Source organism: Odocoileus virginianus, chromosome 11, assembly GCF_023699985.2.
Source record: "Odocoileus virginianus isolate 20LAN1187 ecotype Illinois chromosome 11, Ovbor_1.2, whole genome shotgun sequence".
NCBI classification, from domain to species: Eukaryota; Metazoa; Chordata; class Mammalia; order Artiodactyla; family Cervidae; genus Odocoileus; species Odocoileus virginianus.
In genome coordinates, this window is record NC_069684.1 from 59,362,465 (window position 1) to 59,386,378 (window position 23,914).

At 41.8% G+C, this 23,914-nt stretch overlaps 1 protein-coding gene and 1 long non-coding RNA gene across 2 annotated transcripts in view; one reads left to right on the top strand and one right to left on the bottom strand.

The window, feature by feature from the left end:
- USH2A (usherin) overlaps positions 1-23,914 on the top strand; it is a 903,825-nt gene that overhangs the window by 823,781 nt on the left and 56,130 nt on the right. Inside the window, exon 64 of the mRNA XM_070474523.1 lies at positions 21,971-22,180. Within this exon, the coding sequence (XP_070330624.1) occupies positions 21,971-22,180 (210 nt within the window). The remainder of the gene's footprint in view (positions 1-21,970; positions 22,181-23,914) is intronic.
- Positions 2,893-4,339, bottom strand: LOC110136523 (uncharacterized). Its single transcript, XR_002313669.2, has 2 exons — positions 4,167-4,339; positions 2,893-3,647 (listed from the first exon to the last, which is right to left on the bottom strand). It is a non-coding gene; the product is annotated as an uncharacterized lncRNA (long non-coding RNA).

Below are 23,914 nucleotides of genomic sequence, written 5' to 3' on the forward strand. Positions count from 1 at the left end.
GAGTTAAATAATTGGCTGCATCATCTGTAAAGTCTTATCTAAATTTTCTAAGGAATGGTAAACCCCAAGCATGTGCCTTAACTCTGTCAGTTTTCTCTCTGTTGGAGGATGGAGGGAATGAAGTGTGCTCACTGAACTGAGATGGTATCTTGAAGCCGAAAAATGAAACAAGCTTCTCTATAGAATCAATGGATCAATTTATTATACTCACAGGCTCAGCTGGTAAAGAATGTGCCTGCAATACAGGAAACCTGGGTTTGATCCCCGGGTTGGGAAGATCCCCTGGAGAAGGGAAAGGCTATGCACTCCAGCGTTCTGGCCTGGAGAATTCCATGGACTGTATAGTCCATGGGGTCTCAAAGAGTTGGACATGACTGAGCGACTTTCACTCACTCACTCACTCGTGGCATATTTGGGCTTCCCGGATAGCACAGTTGGTAAAGAATCCACCTGCAATGCAGGAGACCTGTTTTGATTCCTGGGTCAGGAAGATCCCAGGAGAGGGGATAGGCTACCCACTCCAGCATCCTTGGGCTTCCCTGTGGCTCAGCTGGTAAAGAATCTGCCTGCAATGTGAGAGACCTGGGTTCGATCTCTGGGTTTAGAAGATCCCCTGGAGAAGGAAAAGGCTACCTACTCCAGTATTCTGGCCTGGAGAATTCCATGGACTCTCTAGTCCACGGGTTCACAAAGAGTTGGACAAGACTGAGTAACTTTCACAAGGTGGGATTGGGCAGGTGAAGACCCAGAAGCATTGGCAGCATCATGAAGGGACCAATGGGACAATTTTTTAGTTAACCCAAGGTAGGGGATACGTGCTGAGAAACAGGATGCTCATTCCTAAGTCAGGGTTTATGGATGGGTAACTAGTTTTGTTACCTATTAGAATATTCATTGGAAGGACTGATGCTGAAGCTGAAACTCCAAAACTTTGGCCACCTGATGTGAAGAACTGACTCACTGGAAAAGACCCTGATGCTGGGAAAGATTGAAGGCGGGAGGAGAAGGGGACGACAGAGGATGAGATGGTTGGATGGCATCACCGACTCAATGGATATGAGTATGAGCAAGCTCTGGGAGTTGGTGATGGACAGGGAAGCCTGGTGTGCTGCAGTCCATGGGGTTGCAAAGAGTCTGACATGACTGAGTAACTGAACTGAACTGAACTAGTTTTGTGGGAACTGGGAATATGTCAGCAAAGGTCTTCATCATTGTTTGGGGAACACAGAGGCCTCCTGGTCCTAATGATTATTAAACAGTATATTAACTACAAGCCCTTGATGACAGAGAAGTGATTCACTGCACAGTACAGTCCTGGGTCAGGTCAGTGGAAGGACAGGAAAAAAATGTATGAGCCCAATATGGTGTCAATGATGCTAACAGTCATGCTGTCACCTGGAGCTAAGAATAACCAGGTACCAAGGGGCCCACATTTCAGAGGAGAGATGAGTTAAGAACCTCAGGCTATGCTGTCTATTATGTAACTGTTACTACCAGCCCTGTGTCATGTTCCTCCTCCATATTCACTTCACCCAAATGAAATTATTTAATTTGATTTTCATTTGATTTATAATTTGTATTTACTAGCTAATCCTATGTTATATAGAAAGCAGGGGGAAAAAAATCTAGCCTATCAGCCCCAAAACCCAGTTCTTAGAAGAAATATTTTGAAAAATATAGATTAAATGCCAAAATAAATGAACTAAAATATTGGATTTATTTAGCCTGTGCAAATGCTGAGTCTTTATAGATCCTGAGTTATCTTACAGAAGTCATTTAGGAAGTAATGTACTAAAAGAATTGATTTCCCTTTAACAAAGAACATTTTGTCTTTAAGATGAATTTGAATTGCTCTCAAACCTATCTAAGGGTTACTTTTCTGCAAGTTGCTTTTTAGAAAGCACCTTTATTGTCCTAAAAGCATCAGTTTACCCACCATGCCAGTGGTTTGACTGACCCTCCTACAGAGGACTGTGTTTTGAGATAATCCATATATTTGTAGGAGGTGAAAACATGGAAACGGCCCAGAGATAGTGCCCTATTCCAGCAGAAGCAGGGTGATGATCTGTGGTTGGGTAGGTGGCCATCCACCTGGTGTGCCTAGTGGGTATCAGATGGCCCTCCATTTGAGTTAAATCATTGATGGCAGCTTCAAAAATTTACCTATGTGGGAAGAAGACAGTATTCCCTATGTTATCACATGGCGGGGGTGGGGGGGGTGGTGGTCCTGCTTCTTGCCACTTACAAACTCAATTACATACTCACAGATGTCAGGAGAAAAGAAAGATGCCTTTAATCAACAATGTAGCTGTACACCTCTGATTGAGACTGGAATCCACAGTCTTTTAGTTGATGTCGGTACCTGGTCTCAGGTTCTTAATGTCTCGTTGCAGAAAGAATTCAGTGAGAGACAAAGTGACATGTAAGAAGTAGATTTATTTAGAGAGAAATACTCCACAGGGTGTGGGCCATCTCAGAAAGTGAGAGACCTTGAAGTGTGATGTGGTTAATTTTTATGGGCTGGGTAATTTCATAGGCTAATGAGTGGGAGGAATATTTTAGCTATTTTGGGAAAGGGGATGGGGATTTCCAGGAATTGGGAATCCCACTTTTTCACCTTTGTGGTCTGTCTTGGATCTGTCTTGGCATCTGTGGGTATGTCATTTAGCTTGCTCACACGTTACAGTGAGCATTTAATGAGACTGAAGTTCCACTGGAAGTTAAATCTTCAGCCATCTTGGACCTTGCTGGTTCTAAACAGTTTTTTTCATGTCCTAGCATAGTGTCATTCTTTTAAATGTTGTGCCCTGCCCCCTTCCCTCTTATTTCAAGAATAGCAGCAATCTGGGAAGATGGTAGACGTAGCATCCCCCAAAAAACTGTCTCAGAAGATTCTGTTCAGTCTTGAAAGCTTTTAATGTCAGATAATCATTGACACAGAGGTTCAGAGTCCTTGTCCCCTGCTGTGAGCAGGCCTGTGATCGTCCTCTAGATCTTATCTTATTCACAGTCTGATCACACAGTTTGTTCAGGAGATTACTGAAGGGGAAGCTAAGGGAGAGACCTGGTCATCTGTTAATTACTTATTCTTTATTTCTGTTTCTTTGATCTAAGGAAAGAACCAACAAGTTAGGCCAGGTATTGAGTGATCAAAAGATTTGAAAGATGTGCTTGGGATGGAGAGGAGTAGAGCATGGGAGTGCTTGCTTTAAAAGTTAGTTACAATATACCTTTCTTAAACAAGAAAAGGGGCTTCCTGCTGAGGCTGGTTTCCTGCATAGAGCTGCTGACAAATCCCCACTTGTCAGAACATCAGTCCATTTCTGTGGGATTAGGGGTGACGCTCTATCTTCTGTGACTTCATCCTGAGACAGGGCACTGTATTCTCAGAGTGGACTATGTCAACATGGGTCTAGAGCATCTCTTTGCTGACTGTTTTCGTTGCCCCCTTACACATACAGACAGAGCAAGCTACAATTATGATGATACCTACAAAGATATAGAGTAGTAATGTTAATGCCATTCCCTTGAGGCCAGTTCTTGGGATTGTGCTAGCCACACATTCAGTACTGCTCAACATGGAGCAGCTTATATCATGGCTGCAGTCAGATCGTCATGTCTTCTTCCCAGGACCATTGTAAGAATATCTGTAAAACAATTCAGAAATACGCATCAGACTCTGAGTCTATGACTCTATTGTCCTAGTCATTAACTATTCGGTTTGGTACTTGGTTAGGAGGAGGCCCTACAGGATTTTGCTCCAGTCCACCTCATATATATTAATTCTTCAACCTGATGACCAATGATAGACCTCTGGGCAAGAGAATAGAGCATGGATAAATTCTGATAAGCAGGAGGGTCACAACATTTCTGGAGAAAGAGATTCTTATTGAGAGGGGGAGAATCATTTGCTACAGAAGATTTGGAAGGCAAAATGTCACCTCATAATGACTCACGCGACCAATTTGGGAAGTAGCATGTTTGAAGCAGGCAAAAGCTGTGTGACTTTACAAGCATTTCCAAAGTTTTCAGTAATACCTCAAAATTGAATACCCTAAAGGCAGTAGACTCAGGATTTACAGTACGAAAGGATTGCCTAAAGAGTGCATTCAGACTGCAAATACCCAGGGGTGGGGGTAGAGATTCCCAGAAATCTGCATTTTTACCCAGCAGTTTAGATGGTCCACATCCTCCTTTTTTGAGAAATACTGCCCCGGAGGGTACAGGGATGTTGCTATGCTACTTAAGCTCGATTTTCAGGTGCTGATTTCTTAAATCAGTGGTTCTCATCCCTGACTGCACATTAAAATCGCCTGGGGAACTTTAACAACATTCCGGTTGCCAAGGCCCCATCCCCCTGTAGTTCTAATTCTAGGGTGGGTCCAGGCATCAGTGCATTTCAAAGGGTCCCCAGGTGACTCTAATGTACAACCAGGGTTGAGAATCATAGTCCTAAAGCATCGTAAACTGATTGCCTAAGTAAGTGAACCCAGCTTCCCACAAGTGCCTAATTTACATGATAATAATTGATGGCCAGCCTATTTACCTTGGTCTGTCCATGACTTTCCTGAATCAGAGTTCTCTTTATTGTTTTGGTATGAAGCTGGAAAGAGGAACAGAATATATAACCTACTGAATTTCATGTCTTCAATTAATTAAATAATTTCATTTGCACTTCCTCTTGGATTTTGTTTGGTGATGGTTGTTATTTCATTTTGTGTCTCATTTGGGAGGCCTGGATTTTGGTGAGAAGAGTTAACACTGACCATCATTGAAAAAGGGAATTTTCTAGTTTGATTCATTTCAACACAGCTTCCAGATTGCTGGATTTCATAAAACGAGTGAAGATCTGAGATATAAATCACAGAAATTTGGAATTTTTTGAAAAAGATTTATTTATGGCTGCGCTGGGTCTCTGTTGCTGTGTGAGGGCTTTCTCTAGTTGTGGCAAATAGAGGCCACTCTTCATTGCCGTGTGCAGACTTATTGCAGTGGCTTCTCTTGTTGCGGAGCATGGGCTCTAGGGCCTGCGGGCTCTGGGGTGTTGACGCAGTAGTTGTGGCACTTGGACTTAGTTGCTGTCTGGCATGTGGGATCCTCCCAGACCAGGGATGGAACCCATGTCTCCTCCATCAGCAAACAGACTCTTAATGACTAGACCACCAGGGAAACTCAGAAATTTGGAATTAAAAAAAAATATATTTCACAAGGATAAATGGGCTGACTTTGCTGAGTGATGCAGTGCAAGTTCTCATCAGAGAATAAACATTTGTGAATTTCCAATACAATTTTGTTTACCAGAACCCAATTTTCAAACAACTCTGCAAATGTGTGAATCGTATATAAAATGAGATGCATCTTTGCTAAATGAAATTCTTCCAGTGCACAGACCTTTTCCTTAAACAGAGATTATAGGCTTGCTATGCTACAAAATACTTACACATCTGGTAGGATTTTTTTTTTTTTTCACAGACAATACTCATTTCTATCATCAATGCTTTCAAAATTGGGATGTACAAATATATATGATATAAAGCTCCACCGATTCTATGTGGGGAAGTTCTTAATTGTTCAGTAAGCAAATAAAGATAGTAGTCTCTCCACAGGCTTCAGAGAGGGACCTGGGTGTGTGTCTGCTTTTATAAGAAGCTTCAGCTTTGACCTGCGGGGAGAGAGCTGAGGCCAATGAGTGGTTCTCAGTAACTGTGCCTTCATATTCATACACCCGCTTAAGGCAACGATGACTCATCATGGATTTACGAGGGCTGTCATGGCTCCCCTTTCGTTGAATCCTGCTGTCAGTGACTTAATTAGCTTTCCTGAAACTTCCCCACTTTGACAGATTTTTTTCGACAAGCACCCACGCACGCGCGCAGGGTCTCTGAAGGCTTCTGGGGCCTCGTGCCTGGATGACTGAGACACGACAAGTCGGCCTTGGAGGAAACCCCGTGTGTGACTCGCTGGCGTGTGGTCTGATCTCTGAGCCGCCCGGAGCGGCAGCCTGCTGCTTACTCACAGACCGACACTGCCCCCAAACAGCTCTGCCTGAGCATTTATGCAGGAGAGACTGAGAGGAATGGCTGTGGGGGAGATGTGCTGGGGGTCCCTGCTCTTCCTGCCGCAGGCGGCTGTGTGACGACTGCAGGAGGGGACAGCGGAGGCCTTCCCTGCGCCAGGCCCCCACGGAAGGCTCCCACAGTGTGGGCGGCAAGCCATCAGCAGAAGGGAGGAGCCGAAAGGATGGCAGGGTCTAGCTCTTTACCCCTATTTCTGGATCCTTGAGCAAATTGACTCCCTTCAGCCTTTCTTCACCTGGACGTAGCAGCTCTTTCCAGTTCGAGATTCTGGGGCCCTAAGTGGGGGGTCATCCACAAGCACACGCTTTTAAAAATTCTCATCAGGGACTTCTGTGGCAGTCCACTGGTTAAGATTCCGTGTTTCAGCTGCAGAGGGCACAGGTTCACTCCCTGGTTGGGGAAGTACGATCCCACACGCCTCTCAGTGGGCCCGAACAGACAACACCAACAACAACAAAATTAAAAATCCCCAAGCAACGTTAGCTTCTTTTGATCGGCCTTGGTCATCTATAATTTGAAAACCTCACAGAATACGTGCTGACCCTAAGTGACTTGATTTTCTAATAGTTTAGGTGTAAGTTGTATCAAAGCGCATGAGTGTATAAATAGCAAAGTTCTATTGTACAGCATAGGGAGCTATATTCAGTTCCCCTGTGGTAAACCATCATGGGAAAGAATATGAAAAAGAACACATGTATGTATAAGTGAGTCACTTTGCTGTATAGCGGAAATTAGCACAACACTGGAAATCAATTATAATTCAATAAAGAAAAATGTTTTAAGTTAGTAAGGCTATGAGAGCAGCTCATATACTAATAGTCATGTCATTGTGCTTCGTCGCTCAGTCATGTCTGACTCTTTGCGACCCCATGGACTGCAGCCCTCCAGGCTCCTCTGTCCATGGGGATTCTCCAGGCAAGAATATTGGAGTGGGTTGCCATGCCCTCCTCCAGGGGATCTTCCCAACCCAGGGATGGAACCCAGGTCTCCCGCATTGCAGGCAGATTCTTTACCATCTGAGCCACCAGAGAAGCCCAAGAATACTAGAGTGGGTAGCCTTTCCCTTCTCCAGGGGGATCTTCCCGACCCAGGAATCGAACTGGGGTCTCCTGCATTGCAGACAGATTCTTTACCAGCTGAGCTACCAGGGAAGCCCAATCATGTCATTATCCACCACAAAATGGATATATGGGAAGATTAGTAGTGATGTTTCTGAAACCTAGTTTGTTTATTTACTAGTAGATTTATTGAATGAATTAGAAGTATGTTGGAAAATATAAATAGAAATAAATAACAAACCTAATTTATTTAGCTTACTAAATAAGAATCCCACTCAGGTCCTTGAGAAAATTTACATCATCTATATGGTATCATAACTATCTCGCTATAATTGGTAGAAAGCAAACTTTCCCTTAAATAGAAGACAATTGCTTCTGTTCAGCTGTCTGGGAAAGGGACTAAAGTCATTCCTTGAAACCAAGGAAAAAGTGCAAACACTTCTTTCTCTCAAGAATCCCTCTTGAAATGCAGGACATGATGCTGTTAGATTCATCCCTTATCTCCTTTCTTTGCCTCAAATTGTCTTTATTTGGCTTCATTCCATACCAAACTCTCTCCAGGCATCAGAGAAAATTACTACCCCAGAGCTGCCTGATTCAAACCTCTGTGTTTTGGTTTCTTTGTCTTTGAAATGTGGGTAGAAATACCACTGAACTCCTGGGCTTGCTTTGGGATTAAATGTGTTGATATATGAATGTGCTTAGGTCAGTACCTCATACATAGAAACTATTCGCACGGAACAATAATGACAGCTAGTATTATGATTACCATCCCACCTCAGAGTGGAAATGATCTTGGGTGGCCTCGACCTGCAGTGGCTTGAAGCAGGGTTTCAGTTCCTGGCCAGAGATTGAAGTTGACCCATGACAATGAGAGCCCTGAATCCCAGCCACTAGACCTCCAGGGACCAGTGGCCAGTGAAAAGGTCCTGGCCCATCAGCTGTGTAGAAATGAATTTCGTCATAGAGACAGAAAGTAGTGAAGCAAGAAAAGTGTTTATTAGAGGGAAAAAGAGTACAGTGTGTGTGCATGGACACATGGGTAGGCTCAAAGAGAGTCGTGCCCTCGTGGTGGTTTGAATCATTTATATGGGGCATTTCTTCTGGGTTTCCTTTGGCCAGTCATCTTGCTTTGCCTGATTCTGAGTCTATTTGGTTTATCTCGGGGTCCTTCCATGTGTACACCACATCTTTTAGCCAAGATGCCTTCTAGACAAGAGGCCCATGGGTAGTTGACATTACTTACTATGGGGTGATGCCCCCTCCCTTTTTGACCTCCAGGGAGCCTTTCTGTACATATGTAGTCAGGAAGGTCTCCTTGACTTCAAGAATGAGGAATATGTAGTCTTTTATCTCTTATCTGAGTAGGGCTCCACCTCCTCTCGGAAGAGACATCAGCTGTTCAGTCTGGGGTCCATCTATCTCCTGCCTCAGTAAGGACTTCCGTCTCCCTCTATCTATAAGTCAATCAAGGGCAGGAATCTTTTTTTTTTTTAATTAATTTTTGGCTCTGCTGGGTCTTCACAGCTGCACTGACTTTTCTCCAGTTGCAACAAGCGGGCCTACTCTCTAGTTTTGGGTCACTGACTTCCCATTGAAGTGGCTTCTTCTATTGCAGAGTACAGGCTCTGGGGCACATGGACTTCAGTAGGTGCCACGCCCAGACTCTAGAGCTCAGGCCCAATAGTTGTGGTACACGGGCTTAATTCCTCCTTGGAGTTGGGGATCTTCTAGGATCAGGGATCGACCTCATGTCTCCTGCATTGACAGGTGGTTTCTTTACCACTGAGCCAAGAGAGAAGTCCCAGGACAGGACCCTTACTGACATGCTAACACCTTGTACCTTCTTATAAACAAGGGGATGAAGAATTGTGATTGAACAGGCCTGGGCATGAGACCCCCTCCTCCACTCAGGGCTTCCTGGGTGGGAGATGCCTTTAGCCGGAAACCAGAGCTGCCCCAGCACACTGAACACAGCAGCCCTGCTACTGCAGAATAGTTAGAATCCTCATGTTCTCTCGCATGTGATGCTCTCAACCATCCTGTTCTTCCAGGTGAAAATCATGCAGATTGAGCAAGATACTTAAGTTCTCATAGCCTCACTCGCTCATTAAAAAATAGGTGTATAATGAGATTCAAGAAATTGTGTGTGGAGCAGGATGCCTGCTACATACTAGAGCCACCTCCTCACTCTATCTTCATTGTTGTTCAGTCACTGAGTCCTGCTCAACTCTGCCACCCCATAGACTGCAGCATGCCAGGCTCCTCTGTCCTCCACTGTCTCCCAGAGTTTGCTCAATTCAGGTCCATTGAGTTGATGCTGCTATCTAATCATCCCATTCTCTGCTGCCCATTCCCTTTTGCCTTCAATCTTTCCCAGCATCAGGGTCTTTCCCAGCGAACAGTATGAAGGATATGACACTGGAAGATGAGCCCCGCAGGTTGGAAGGTGTCCAGTATGCTAGTGGGGAAGACCAGGGCACAATTACTAATAAGTCCAGAAAAATGAAGCGACAGGGCCAAAGTAGAAACTATCTCAGCGTCTCACTAAATAAAAGAAGGAGGTACTTTCTTCCAAGAGGGAAAAGAGGCAGGTTAAGAAAACTCTTATGTCTCTCTAGCAATCATTAATACAATGTTAGAATGCAAACATCCCTAAGTAAGAGCACAGTTGGTCCTGAAGATGCATTGCTCCTTTGACGAAAGAGTTCAACCTTTCTTGTCCTTGCTACACGCTTCCCAGGAAAGGAATAACATGTCCATGTTTGCACGGCTAAGATTCTCTCCAACTCTGATAGTCTGATTCCACATTTCTGTAACTAGTGACATGCTTCAAATTGTTTATTTTCTTTTACCATCACTCTTCACTCATTCCTTTCCTAAGCATTTTTTTTTTTGTATTACATTTAGAGAAAATTCATTGAGCACATTGTCTGTTTGGCTTTGGACTTGCATTTAATTAAGTATGAATCCCACTAACGTATTTCTGACCAGTGTGGAGGCTGATGTTTGGTTAGTTTCTCCCATGAGATGTAAGCTGCTCCCACCCACAACTCCCGCAGCTCAAGGTCTTAAATGATTTATTGATATTGGCTGACTCTAGCCGTGCGTGTGCTCTAAAACCCTAGAGCCTGAGCGCCACTGCTTAGACTGAAGGCCATCAGGACATTTCGTGAACAGAAATCTGAATTCTGCCACTTGGTCTAGGGACTGTGTCCTTTTTTGCCTTCAGGTTTTGTGTTCCAACAGGAGGTCATTTCTACCTGTTTATACGAGAGCACACAGGAGCAATGCTGGTTCACGTGTATGCAGACCCCTGTTCTTTTTCTGTCCCTCAAGGTGTCCCCTAGGACTGTCTTCCTAAGCCCCTACTATCGGCAATCTTTACATTGCCTTTGAGACAAGTTACTCATCTGAAGATGGGTTGTTTCTCACCCTCCTTCAGACCCAGTTCATTTAAGCCATGTTTGATCCTCATGTCTCTTGTTGGAAGCTTCTTTGCTGGACATAAAGCATTCAATGCAACCAGATTTCCTCTAAGCGAATGTAGATAATGTAGAATTCTGACCTGCCCCCATGACTCTCCACAACTGGTTCCTGCTCTGCAAGGTAGCTGTAAAAGGAGAAGGCTGTCCAAAATCACCTGAAGCTTAGGTCCTGTACGAATATCCAGGAAAGAGTGAGACATATTTCCTTCTTCCCCTTTAGCCTCTAAGCTGAGAATTTCATAACTTGTCATTATTAAGCACCCACAAGGTCAAAGTATATGTTGAGTTGCTGGGATTGGAACTAGAGGCTAAAAACCATGGACTCTACCCCCCGTGCCCAGGGGCTTAAAGTGTAGTTAATAAGGTAAAGAAACATACCCATGAACAATGTTCTCATAAAAATACATGGATGGTAGTGTAATCTGTGAAGACAGAGATTTGAGTGATGGCACAACAGACCTAGGGAGAAACAGACATGTCCTCAACCAGGAGCAGAGCGGTCTCCACACCAAACCCTCCTGGACACGCTCTTGCCACTCTGGCCAGATCGTCTTGAGGAGCATGGGTAGTTCCTTGATATTAAAGATTGAATATCATTCCATAGGGGCTTCTCAGGCGGTTTAGTGGTAAAGAATCTGTTTGTCAATGCAGGAGATGCAGGTTCAGTCCCTGAGTGAGGAAAATCCCCCGGAGAAGGAAATGACAGCCCACTCCAGTGTTCTCGCCTGAGAAATCTCAGGGGCAGAGGAGGAGCCTGGTGGGCCACAGTCCATGGGGTTGCAAAAGAGTTGGAACTGACTGAGCGACTCAGCATCATCATCATTCCATAGAGACTATTCAGTCTCACAAAAAAATGCTCTTCCAAACCTCTCCATCCTTCTGAACAAATGCCTCTCTTAGCCTATCCACCGTGCAATCACCCACTGTGCAACCTGGGAAAGGTTCAAAATGCCCTCCCCTCTGTCAATCAGGATTTCAGCAGGAAGTAGCACACTCAAATGGGCATTTAAGGAAATTTTATTGAAAAGGCTACATATGAGCTGTGGGCAGGATGAAGAGAATCAACAAGGGATGTTGACATACCTAGGGTCTAGCCATCACTGGGAGCCATTACCTTACCCTCTGGACCTAAAGGGGCAAGGGGAAGAAGCTGTTTCTGTAACCCAGTAAATGCTATAGCCAGTGGGGAGGGGCTGCCCTGGAGAAGCTGTGTCATGGAGAAGGAACACAGCCTGTTGCCAAACTGGGATGCCAGAGAGAGAGAAGGAGAAAGTGACAACTCTCTCTTTTTGTAAAGCGGGCCGCCGAGCGGAGGGCAGAGAATGGATCTGGAGGCAGAGAGAAAACACCCCAGACATCCGCCATACCCCAAGTGGGTGCTATTTCTCACCTGAGTTACGACAAGGCCTTTCCAGGAGAATTCTTTCTGGGCTGGAGGATCACCTGGCAAGCTTTGGCTTGCCACTCTATGATTATTGATAAAACAGTAAATCTAAGTACTTGGACTAATGGTGTATTTCCATTAAATTCCAAACATCTTGATCTGTATGAAGCTGTCACATCTAGAAAGAGTAGCAAAATGTTAACATATTGAAGTAAATCAGATGCCTTCAATGGAAATCTTTAAGAAGACGGTCAAGACTTTATCTTGTAAATTGATTTATCTATCTGTTAGTGGATCTGATCATTACTAAGATGCCTATAAGTGTCTAGGAAACTGTACAGTTCTCTCCCAAAGGCATATTTGCAATGAAACTGGAAACAAGCTTCTTTTCTTTGAATAATGCATTGCCTTTCTTCACAGTTTCCTTTTTACATATCTTGAGGTGCTTTTGAGAAATTTTAATAAGAGGGTAAAATCGGGGATGCCATCCAATCAACAAATTTTGATGTAGAAGCAATATTCTGAAAAGCCAGGCTTTCATTTATTCTAACCCTCAGAGTTTAGAGTGGAGAAGTACCTGGAGACAAAGACACAGAGAGATATTGGCTGACCTCAGAATACGGTAAGGGTTTTCGAGTCTGTTGTTGATCCATAACAGCTAAATAGACCCAGAAGTGAACTAGAGAATTGCTATTTAGTCTCACTTTCTCTACTAAGAAGTCATATCCTGACTTTTCACACAAATATAATAAAAACTATCATCGCATATTTAGTGCTTGCTATGTACTACTAAGGACTCTTAAAAGTTTTGCATGCATTAACTCATAATAATCATCTGAGGCAAGGATTATTCTAAACAATAACCCTTAGAAACCCATAGTTAACATGCTCAAGGGTACAGCTGGTAAGCAAAAGAACTGAAATTTGAGTCTAGAATTCAAGTTCCACAGACTGTGTTCTTAAATTCACCCTCTGGTTACTCCAAATTGTGTTTGTGTACAGCTCTGGGGCTTTCAAAATCTTAGTAAAATATTTATAAATGTACTTATCCTCCACCCCATTTCTCAAAATTTATAGCAATTTTATTGCCCATAAATCTCAGAATAGTCCTGTGAGGTAGATATTATTTTTTCCATCATAATCAGGAAACTGAATGACTGAGCAAAGTGCCTAGTCAGGAAATGGCAGAGTCAGAACTTGGGTCCAAATGTTCTGCACCAGATCCCATCATTGTTCTGCTGAAACAGTGTCCTCAAGTCACCCCATCAAGAGCACGAACTCCTGACCCTGCAAAGATAAACTGACTCAGGTTGTAATCTGGGCTGCAGGACTTATTGTCACTGTGTCCTCAGTCAGTAATTTACTCTCTAAGCCTCAGTTTCCTTACCTCTAAAATTGGGATGAAAAAAACTTACTTTAGTATTTTAGTTTTACCCACCAGGGTTCTTGACCTCCTTAATCAATAAAAATTGATCAGAGGCCAGAAAAAAAATTCAGACAATGCTTTATTGGAGCCCCTGCTATAGCAGGGGGAGCAAGAACAAGTAACAGTTTCCCTTGCTAGCTCACTGAGGGTAGGGGCAAGCTAGTTCCTCATACGGAATGAGGGTAGGGGTGTGTCCAGGGTTGGGTTAGAGGGGTGGATTAGGTGGTCTGCCCACCCCTCTGGTGATGTTGAGTTTTAAGCCAACTTTTTCACTCTCCTCTTTCACTTTCATCAAAGGCTCTTTAGTTCCTCTTCACTTTCTGCCATAAGGGTGGTGTCATCTGCATATCTGAGGTTATTGTTATTTCTCCCAGCAATCTTGATTCCAGCTTGTGCTTCCTCCAGCCTGGCATTTCCCATGATGTACTCTACATGTAAGTTAAATAAGCAGGGTGACAATATACAGACTTGACATACTCCTTTCCCAATTTGGAATCAGTCCATTGTTCCATGTCCGGTTCCAATTTTTGCTTCTTGACCTGCATACAGATTTTTCAGGATGCAGGTAAGGTGGTCTGCTATTCCCATCTCTTAAAGAATTTTCCACAGTTTGTTGTGATCCACACAGTCAAAGGCTTGGCGTAGTCAATAAAGCAGAAGTAGATGTTTTTCTGGAACTCTCCTGCCATTTAAGTGCATTTATATGGATTTCCCTAGTACCTCAGCTGGTAAAGAATCTGCCTGCAATTCAGGAGACCTGGCTTGATTCTTGGGTCAGGAAGGTCACTTGGAGAAAGGATGGGCTCCCTACTCGCTCCAATATTCTTGGGCTTCCGTGGTGGCTCAGATGGTAAGAATCCACCCGCAGTGTGGGAGTCTTGGGGTCAATCCCTGGGTTGGGAAGATCCCCTGGAGAAGGCTACCCACTCCAGTATTCTTGCCCAGAGAATTTCATGGACAGAGGAGCCTGGCGGGCTACAGTCGACGGGGTTGCAAAGAGTCGGACATGACTGAGCAACTTTCACTTTCACTTTACACATGTTTGGAGCAGCAGGGTGCTTGCCTCTGTATAACAGGAAGTATTGTTTAAAGCATGATGCGTAGCAGCAGGTATGGATGCTGTGATGTTTGTGGTCATTTCCACCACTTCATGTTAGGGATCCTCTCTGCAAAACAGCCAGTCTGCACAGTTTGACAACAGCCTCAGAGCAGTATCTCAAACACTTAGAAGACGTGTCTATCTAGGACCTCCTTCAATAGAAAAAGCAGGGAGCTCAAGCTTTCACCTCACATACCTGTATGACAAGGCTGGCCCGGCCACTTACCAAGCTATGTAAATATCTCTGTGCCTCCGTTTCCTACTGGTTATGATGCTGATACCCCCTCACAGGATGTTGAGAGGATGAAGTGAATCAGCACATATAATACCCTTATACAAGTATAGATGCTCACTAAACCCATGACCTACTTTAACATAGCCTCATGAGGGCTGGACAGGACTGAGCTCCTGGTTTCTCGCAGGGAGAGCAGATACAGCAATTAAAAGGGAGGATGATAAGTTCGTCGACTGAAGTGACTTAGCAGCAGCAGCAGCAGCATAAGTTCCAAATTTTCATTATCATTATGAACATCAGATGGAAGCCAATTTCAGTATTCTCCACTAATATGGAAGCCAGTTTTCCTCTTCTTATATTTTAGAAAAGAGCCATTCATATTTACTGAGCACTTCCAAAGGACATGGTCATGTGCTCAGCAGTAGTGACAGAAGACATCCGTTTCTAGTGAGGAAAATGTCTTGTAATCTCTTTACTAGCTTCACATCTCTGAATTTCAAAAGCACCAGTAGAAACGAACACAATGTTCTGCTGTACCCTTCTTCCCCTGGGTCCCAGAATTCAATTAAAATCATGTTCCATCTTGCCTGATGCAAAGTGTTTTAGATTAAAGGAGCCTGGAATGCAAGGACCATATCTGTAAAAGCATAACTATAATGGACCCCGCAAAGTACCATACAAACAGAGATGCTGAAAAAAGTCCATTTGATGATGAAAGAAAAGCAGATAGGTGGATGGTTAAACAGCTACACAGAGCTTTTCAGCCAGTGATTCCTTTATGAATGCAGCCTGCGGGACTGTTAATGAAAGTTTTTGAAAATCTTATCATCATCATATCATTTCAGATTTATTGCCTTCTCTTTTTAGTCTCTCTTAACCTCAGTTCTGGCAAAGCCTATTTTGGTGTGTTGCTCTTTGAACATGCTCAAAACCCATGGCAAGCTCCCCTTTAAAAAGGCATTGGCGTGAATGCCATGGGAAAATGTACTCCAAGGTTGCAGATGAGTTGATATGATTTCCTTGATTGTATCTTTTTATTTATGAGGCATAATTTATGAGCGCTGGAGAGCAAACTGCAATGAGTGATGACTAACTGCAGCCCAAGTCATAAATCAGAAGCAGTGAAAGAAGAGGTGATTTTGATCGAATCTATTGAATTAGTTGTTGGCCTTAGCCAATACAGGTATCGGAAAGACCTTTTTAATATCTATTTGTCTCTCTCCTGGGAATGTGATCACAATCTCATTACATGCCCCTAGGAAACAAATAATTTAATTGTTTGCCTGTTAACATGTAACCTATTTACTCTTCTTATTAATTACTGGCATGGCTGTTCGTGTTGGACTTGTTTGTTTCTGATGTGAATTGTCATGAAAATATATTCATACTCTCCAGTTTTTTGAATAATGTTGCCTCCCTAGTGCTGCTTGATATGAAACAATATTGTTGAAATGTTTCTGTTTTATCAAAAATTGCCATTATTCCACAAGGAAGTATGTTATAGAATATCACAAAAGTTGCAGAGAACTGAAAAATTCCTCCATGTATTAATCCTCTGAGAGTCACAGTTAAACTTCAACTTGTAATAAACAGCCTGGAAAAAAGTGCAAAATCTCAAAATGCTTCAAGGGGAAGGACAGTTGCTATCACTTACATTAGGAGTCATCAGATAAGAGGGTTTTTGTGAAAGATCACTGGCTGAATTTGGTTATTCCTATGTGAGTGTTTTAGCCGTTCAGTTGTGTCTGACTCTCCAACCCCATGGACTGTAGCCAGCCAGGCTCCACTATCCATGGAATTCTTGAGGCAAGAATGCTGGAGTAGGTTGCTATCACTTCTCCAGGGGATCTTCCTGACTGAGAGATTGAACCTGAGTCTCCTGCATTGCAGGCAGATTCCTTACCTCTGAGCCACTAAGAAAGTCCCATTATTCCTATGGTCCATTTTTATACGGAAAATGATAACAAATACATGACCAAGTAGACATCAACTGGATACCAGCAGTAGAGAAAGCATTGCTAGGTTTGTTCTCTTGGTCTTATCAAGACTTGTAGCATTTCCTCAACCAAAAGAATCATAAGGTATTTTTATAATTAGGAAACCCTGAAATTTTACATTAAGAATTTTTCTTTGTACTAAGACTGCACTTGGAAAACAGTCCTAGAGAATGTTATTTGAGGAAGTTATGGATGGGGAATGTTATTTGAGAAAGTTATGAGACATTGAATGAGACAAAGCATTAAAATGAAAACTACAGTTAAGCATGGAATTGTGCTAAAGAATAGTTAGATCATTAATGTAAGCACCCAGTAGGTCCCCACGCTAAGGTTTCTAAAGCATCTCATGGACGGTAGCCCACCAGGCTCCTTTGTCCATGGGATTCTCCAGGCAAGACTACTGGAGTGGGTTGCCATTTCCTTCTCCATTGAATGGCTGAAGGTAATAACAAAAGTAATGCAATGTGCAATTCTGAATAGACAACATGTGAATAGAAATTGAAAAAACTGTATGATTTCTGTACCTGGTTCTGTAGGGAATAGCTCTCTGTGTTTCTCAAACAAGACTGAGCACAAAAATCACTTGGAAATGTTTTTAAAATGCGAGTTCTGAGCTCGTTTCACTAGAATTTCTCTTACAGGAACGCAAAATGATTCTGAAGATAATAGCCAGGGAGCACGTTTGGACAAAGACTCCTCTGAAGAAAGATTTATAAAAGGCAGTTTTCAGCAGAGGACAAACAATTGAACCCATTGTTTCCACAGCAGTGAGATTAGGGCAGCATGGTGGCAGATGTTGACATGTCATGTAATTAAAACTTTTTAAAGCAACATATAGTAACTAGTCCTAGGAGGTGGGAAAGTGGCAGAGGGTAGATAAAAGAACAATTTTATCTTTAATGGACAACAGCATAAGTCACTAGTTAGTAATAGTCACTAGTTAGATAAAAATTAGATTGAAAACAAATAGATCTACTCTTTCGTGAGTCAATTAGAAAATTTGGGGTTATATCATTTTAGTTATTTTTTATTTATTCAAATAGTTAACCTGTGTCTTCTATGACATCTTCTTACATTGTAACTCCTTTCATGGTTTCACCCAAAACCTTGCAGAAGAAAGAACCCCATCTCAGCCAGTCCTAACCTGTTGCAATTAATAGCACTAAGTTGGGAAACTCCTAACTCTTATAGTTATAATGTGTGGGTGAATGTGTTGTATGTATGTGTGTATATCTGTGCACATGTGCAAATGTTAAACCCAAATGATAAATAGAAACTTTAATCACCTTTAATTTTTTTATATTATCAAAGGATAAATATGTTCAACTAGATAGTGTGGGTGTGAGGATATTTTGCATAAGTGAAAGATGAAATGTAGCCTTACTTTTTTTTGCTCTTGAGCATGAAATTCATAAACTGTACTTCTAGTTTTTAACTCTTAAAAAGTCCCTTCTTTTTTCTGAGTAACTCATACATTGTTTATATACCCTGGTGGCTCAGTGGTAAAGAATCTACCTGCAATACAGGAGATGTGGGTTGGATCCCTGGGTCAGGAAGATCCCCTGGAGAAGGAAATGGCAACTTGCTTCAGTGTTCTTGCCTGGGAAATCCCATGGACAGAGGAGCCTGGCAGGCTACAGTCCATGGGGTCACAAAGAGTCAGATATGATTTAGTGACTAAACAACAGCGACAAGAATATGTGAGGGGATCTTGGAATACAAACCAGGTGTGTTGGTGTGTTAGTTGGGTAAATAAGAGGTAGATAGGTGGCAGATAGACACAGATACCGTGTTGGCCAAAAAGTTCATTCAAGTTTTTTCATAACATCTTATGGAAAAATGGAAATGAACTTTTTCACCAACCTGATGGGTAGCTAGATAGACAAAGTAGGCAACTCTACCTGCATTCTCAAGATGTCTCATTTATTAATGTTTATATAGGTTCATTCAAAATAGAAGATCAGAGTACACTACGTACATTTCCCCATATAAGATCTCTGCTTTTTCTTTATCCACCATATAAAGATGGACCTAAATCTTGGGGCCATTGTTTCTCAGTAGGAATAAACCATAAGCATAATCTGTTAGTATTTTTATCCTGAACTTTAAACTATACTTTAGTTCCTTTATCTCCTGTTTAGCTGGGCATAGACAAAAATCTACAGCGATTTTTGGATAAAGGACATTTTACCTTGAGAGAGAAAAAGACAGAATGAGAGTATCAGTGACAGTTTCTTTCTGCCTTTTCTTCTGGTAGTTTGGCATAAGAGATACTGCCTTGTGGTGCAAGTCTTGAGAAATCCATAATGCTTCATTAGCACAGCCTTCTTCATCGTAACTGCTTTCATTTTCAGAGGAGCTCATGTAAATAGGCTGCTCCTGCTTTGCATAAGCATGTTGATTTATATGAATGCTATTTTGATCTCAAATTGATTGAATACTAAAAAGAAAGACTAGGAAAAAAAGCACTGCATTATGAAGGTCTCCTGTCAAAGACAAAAGACACTAGAGCCTACATTCATTCCCAGTTACTGATGGGGAATTCTGTATGGCCCAGTTTAAAAAAAAAAATACTTCTAGAGAAATATAGTAAAATACTACATTATTGAGACTCAAGTGTTTTAAAATACCATGGGTTAAATTATATTTTGGAACTAAAACTCCACCCCATAAAAACTCATGCAACACAGAAAGGCATGAGGTCTAGACCTAACTGCCAACATGAGCATTAAAAAGCCTTGATAGATTTGGTGCTCAGTAGTTAATCTGCCTGCCGTGCAGGAGACACGGGAGATGCTGGTTTGATCCCTGGGTCAGGAAGATCCCGTGGAGGAGGATATGGCAACTCACTCCAGTATTCTTGCCTGGAAAAACTCCTGGACAGAAGTGCCTGGTGGGCTACAGTCCATGGGGTCTCCGGAGTTGGACATGACTGAGTGACTGATCATGAATTAATTGGCAGCTTGCTGAGTTTTCATTTTGCCAAACCCAGCTGCACTTTCCTCCTTGTGTTCCTCTCCAGCCTTTGTGGCCCTACTAAAATCCTGTATGCACTCAAATTACCAACCAAAGCCTTACACACTTGGCAAAGAGTTTGATATCAGTATGTTCGCCTTATTTTGCATCCCTTTCTCAAGAATATTTATTTTCTTTTCAAACTTTGTCACTTATTGTGTAATCAAAAATGCTTTCCTACCCTCCAGAAAGAAATTCTCAGTAAAAGAGGTTAGTCTGGAGCAGACTGAAGTCAGAGGCTCTTTCTCATCAGCCTTGCAGTCTGACCTTCTCATCAATTATTTCCTATAGCTACTCTCCCTGTTGTAAGACTGACCATGGCCATCCAGAGGGGTGGTAAGAGCAGCTGTTGTCTTCTGCCCTGGACCCTGGTTTCCACCGAACCTGGCTCTCACATTGCTAAGATAGTTTTCTGCTCCTTACTTCCCAGGGTCTATCAAAACAAACCGTCATCATTCAAGGCAACCTGGGTATGTCTGTTTACCCTTGCAAGCTGAGATTTTACCTAAACCAGAATTGCAGGTAATTGTCTATAGACAAGTCATTTAATATTCATAATCCAGAGTATCTTATTTATTTGTATGGATGACATGCAGAATCAAAAGCACAGTTTACTGGAAAGAGCAATAAAATTTCCTGGAGAGTAGAATTCTAGTTTCAGGTCTTGTGACTTCTGTCACCTTGAACAAGAGAGTCACATTTCAGAGGCTTGATTTCCTCATCTGTAAAAGGGGCCAATAATATATTCTCCAGTCACCTTACAAAGTTGTGTTTGTGAGGACCTAGTCAGTGAAAATTTATTAAAGTGTCTTGTAAAATATAAAATCTATACAAATGTGAGTGATTATTATGCACACGATGGGAGCAATGGATCAGAGCACTGCAACGAGCAGGTTCTACTTAGTAAGTAGGTTAGTTACCTCTTTTTAAAATGGGGATGTATATCAATTATTTCTTAATAAAACTAGGGGTGAAAAACAGGGCTTCTGGTAATCCTATCAGCAACAGACTGGAGATTTGCTCTTGACCATATTTCAAGAGCAATTCAACATCAGAAATGTTACTTTTAGAGAAATCTGCAAAAAAAAAAAAAAAAGTACAGAAACACTGATAGGGGTTAGCCTATCTGCTGAAAGCTCTCTGATATTCATTAAATTCTCTTAAAGATATTAATGATGTGAAAGCAAAATAATAATGAAAACTAAACTCTCACTGCAAAGTATTCTCCTACAGTGTTTCCTAAGTATCTTGCATTTGAACATTCCACATGCTCTTTTAACTTCACACACCTAGAGCATGTGTACTATAGAATCAAGTTTTCAAGACATGCTTTTAAAAGCTCAAAACAAATATATATATAATTAAATACATATAACATTTATATGTTATAAATAGACAATTATATATCACATATATTATATGAAAATTATAATACTCATGTATGTGTATATATGTGTGTGTATACACACACACACACAAAGACACCAAATGCAGAAAAATTTTCCTGAAGTTAGACTTGCCCAACACGAAAGCTTACTAAGGAAGACTCCTACTCCTAAACATGCAGACAGTCCGCTCGTATTGCCATTTAGATCTATCATCCTGATTGATCACTATGTAGTTGGCTATTATTGGGCCTAATTTAACCCTATCCACTCACACATCCATCTACTCTGTCTATTGTACCTGACATTCTACAAATTACTTACTCATGCAAATAATGACCTAAGGCAACCTTTTAGGATATTCGTGTTTAATTATACAAATGGTGCTTGATAAATAAGATTATACCTCCTTCCATATGTTTATTCCTTCCTTGATGAAAGGAAAATTTAATTTTCATGCAGATTGAGTGAGGACAGGGTTTAAGAATTGCTGAATTTTATGGAGTCTGCAGATCCATCCGGTTTGCAGAAGCTGACAAAAATCACTCCAGGCCCCACACAGGGATGAGCAGCTTTTCATTAGGCTTAAATCAGCTGATTGCATTTGGAAACCGAGGTTCTAATCAGCCCTTCTGTGTTCACAGGGTCAAAGGCTAAAAAGAGGGAAGACCTGCCCTGCTTTGTGATTGTGAAGTACCAGGATCACAGTTCCTCTCATTCTGTTGTGTTCCATTGCTCTGTTGCCAGCTTCTTTGTAGCTTGAGGTTACCTTGCTTTTGATGTGTCTTACCAATTTCTCTTTGGAGGTCTGGGCCGTGAATTCAGCAGGAAAAGCCCCCAGCAGCTGGACGCGGTGTAGAACTGGACCTGCCCCACCGGAAGGTCTCGGGGCCCCCAAGTTCCACGTGATCTCTGCCACCCAAGCAGTTGTCAACATCAGCGCCCCCCAGAAGCCCAATGGGATTGTCACTCTCTACAGATTGTTCTCCAGGAGCACCAGCGGGGCCCAGACAGTGGTGAGCAGCAGTATTCTGATTGCTTTACTTAAATAATCAAGCTTGCTGCCCTTGCTTTTTGTTAGCCTTGATCCTTCTTTCTTATCCATCTGTTCTCAGTTGCCCTGTGGTGACCTTAGTGACACAAAGATCCCACTGCAAAGAAATAGCATCAGGAAACATACAGAAGATATGTAAATGCTTGGGGTGAGGAGGGCTAAAGGTGGTATTCAAGACTCAACCGATCTTGTAAGAAGCCTAAGACCTTAGAGATAATCAAATTAACTGAATGAATTTAAATTAGAATACACATGTCAAGCACTTAACATAGTAGTGGCTTGTAGTAAGGGGCCAAGAAACAGTCTTTGTCAGTGATGTAAATGTTAATATGAAAAAGGAAAAAAAAAAACCAGAGCAAAGGAAAACCTCAGAATCCCCATTTTGGCATGAGCAAATCTCTAATAATACACTGAAAACTCAGTCTTTTGAGAAAGTTCTAGGTCTTTGGAAAAGACAACAGAATAGCTCAGCTCAGCCCTACTCCACTGTTCATGTATTAACACATTTGGGGCACTCTGAGAAGACAAGACAGTCCTGAGGAGGGAAATCACCTTTCACATTGTGTTTTAGCCCAGCCACCGGCAGAAAAGGACGCTAATAATCAACTAGTCTGGTTCCTGCATTATTTAAACCAAGAGACTACCATCCTGAAGATGAAGTCTCTTTTCTCTGCAGGACAGCTGGTGTCACTCTCACATTTCTCATGAATAAGTATAGATTATAATACTTTGTTCACACAGACCTCAGAGAGAAATTGTGCACATCCCAGTATTACATGATAAATTATTTAGACTGATTGAGGGAACAATTTTGGCAAGTGTGGAGAAATCCTTTGAGGCCAGCGTGCCAGGTATGGAAACACAATTTCAAAAGATCACTCACATGCAAGGAAGTCTCGTATTGAATGTTAAAGAAATATTAGCATATTTTCTACAAGGCTTCCGATTCAATAAATATAGATGATGTAAATACAATCAACCCTTGATTATCCATGCTTATAAAATGATAATATTAATAAACTAAAATAATTTATATTTGGAGTGCTTTGTATATATTTTTCTAAATAAGAGGTAGCTCTTCTTAATTAAATGTTGCTTATGTCAATCTGAAAATGAGTTTCCAGTTTCTGAGCTCTTCTGTTCTAAAGAGCACTTAATAAAACCACAATAAGGTAAAAAACATTTGCTCCAGATAAACTAAAAAGTTTATAATGCAACAAAGGTAACTGAGGAAAAAACTATATTTCATATAGAACAACACCCTTAGAGAAACACATGGACTTTCAAACTCTTAAATATATATAAATATATCAAAAGAGCAAGAGAGTTCCAGAGAAATATCTACTTCTGCTTTATTGACTATGCCAAAGCCTTTGACTGTGTGGATCACAACAAACTGTGGAAAATTCTTAAAGAGACGGGAATACCAGATCACCTGACCTGCCTCCTAAGAAATCTATATGCAGGTCAAGAAGCAACAGTTAGAACTGGACATGGAACAACAGACTGGTTCCAAATTGGGAAAGCAGTATGTCATTGCTGTATATTGTCACCCTGCTTATTTAACTTCTATGCAGAGTACATCATGTGAAATGCCAGACTGAATGAAGCACAAGCTGGAATCCAGATTGTAGGAAGAGATATCAATAACCTCAGATATGCAGATGACACCACCCTTATGGCAAAAAGCAAAGAA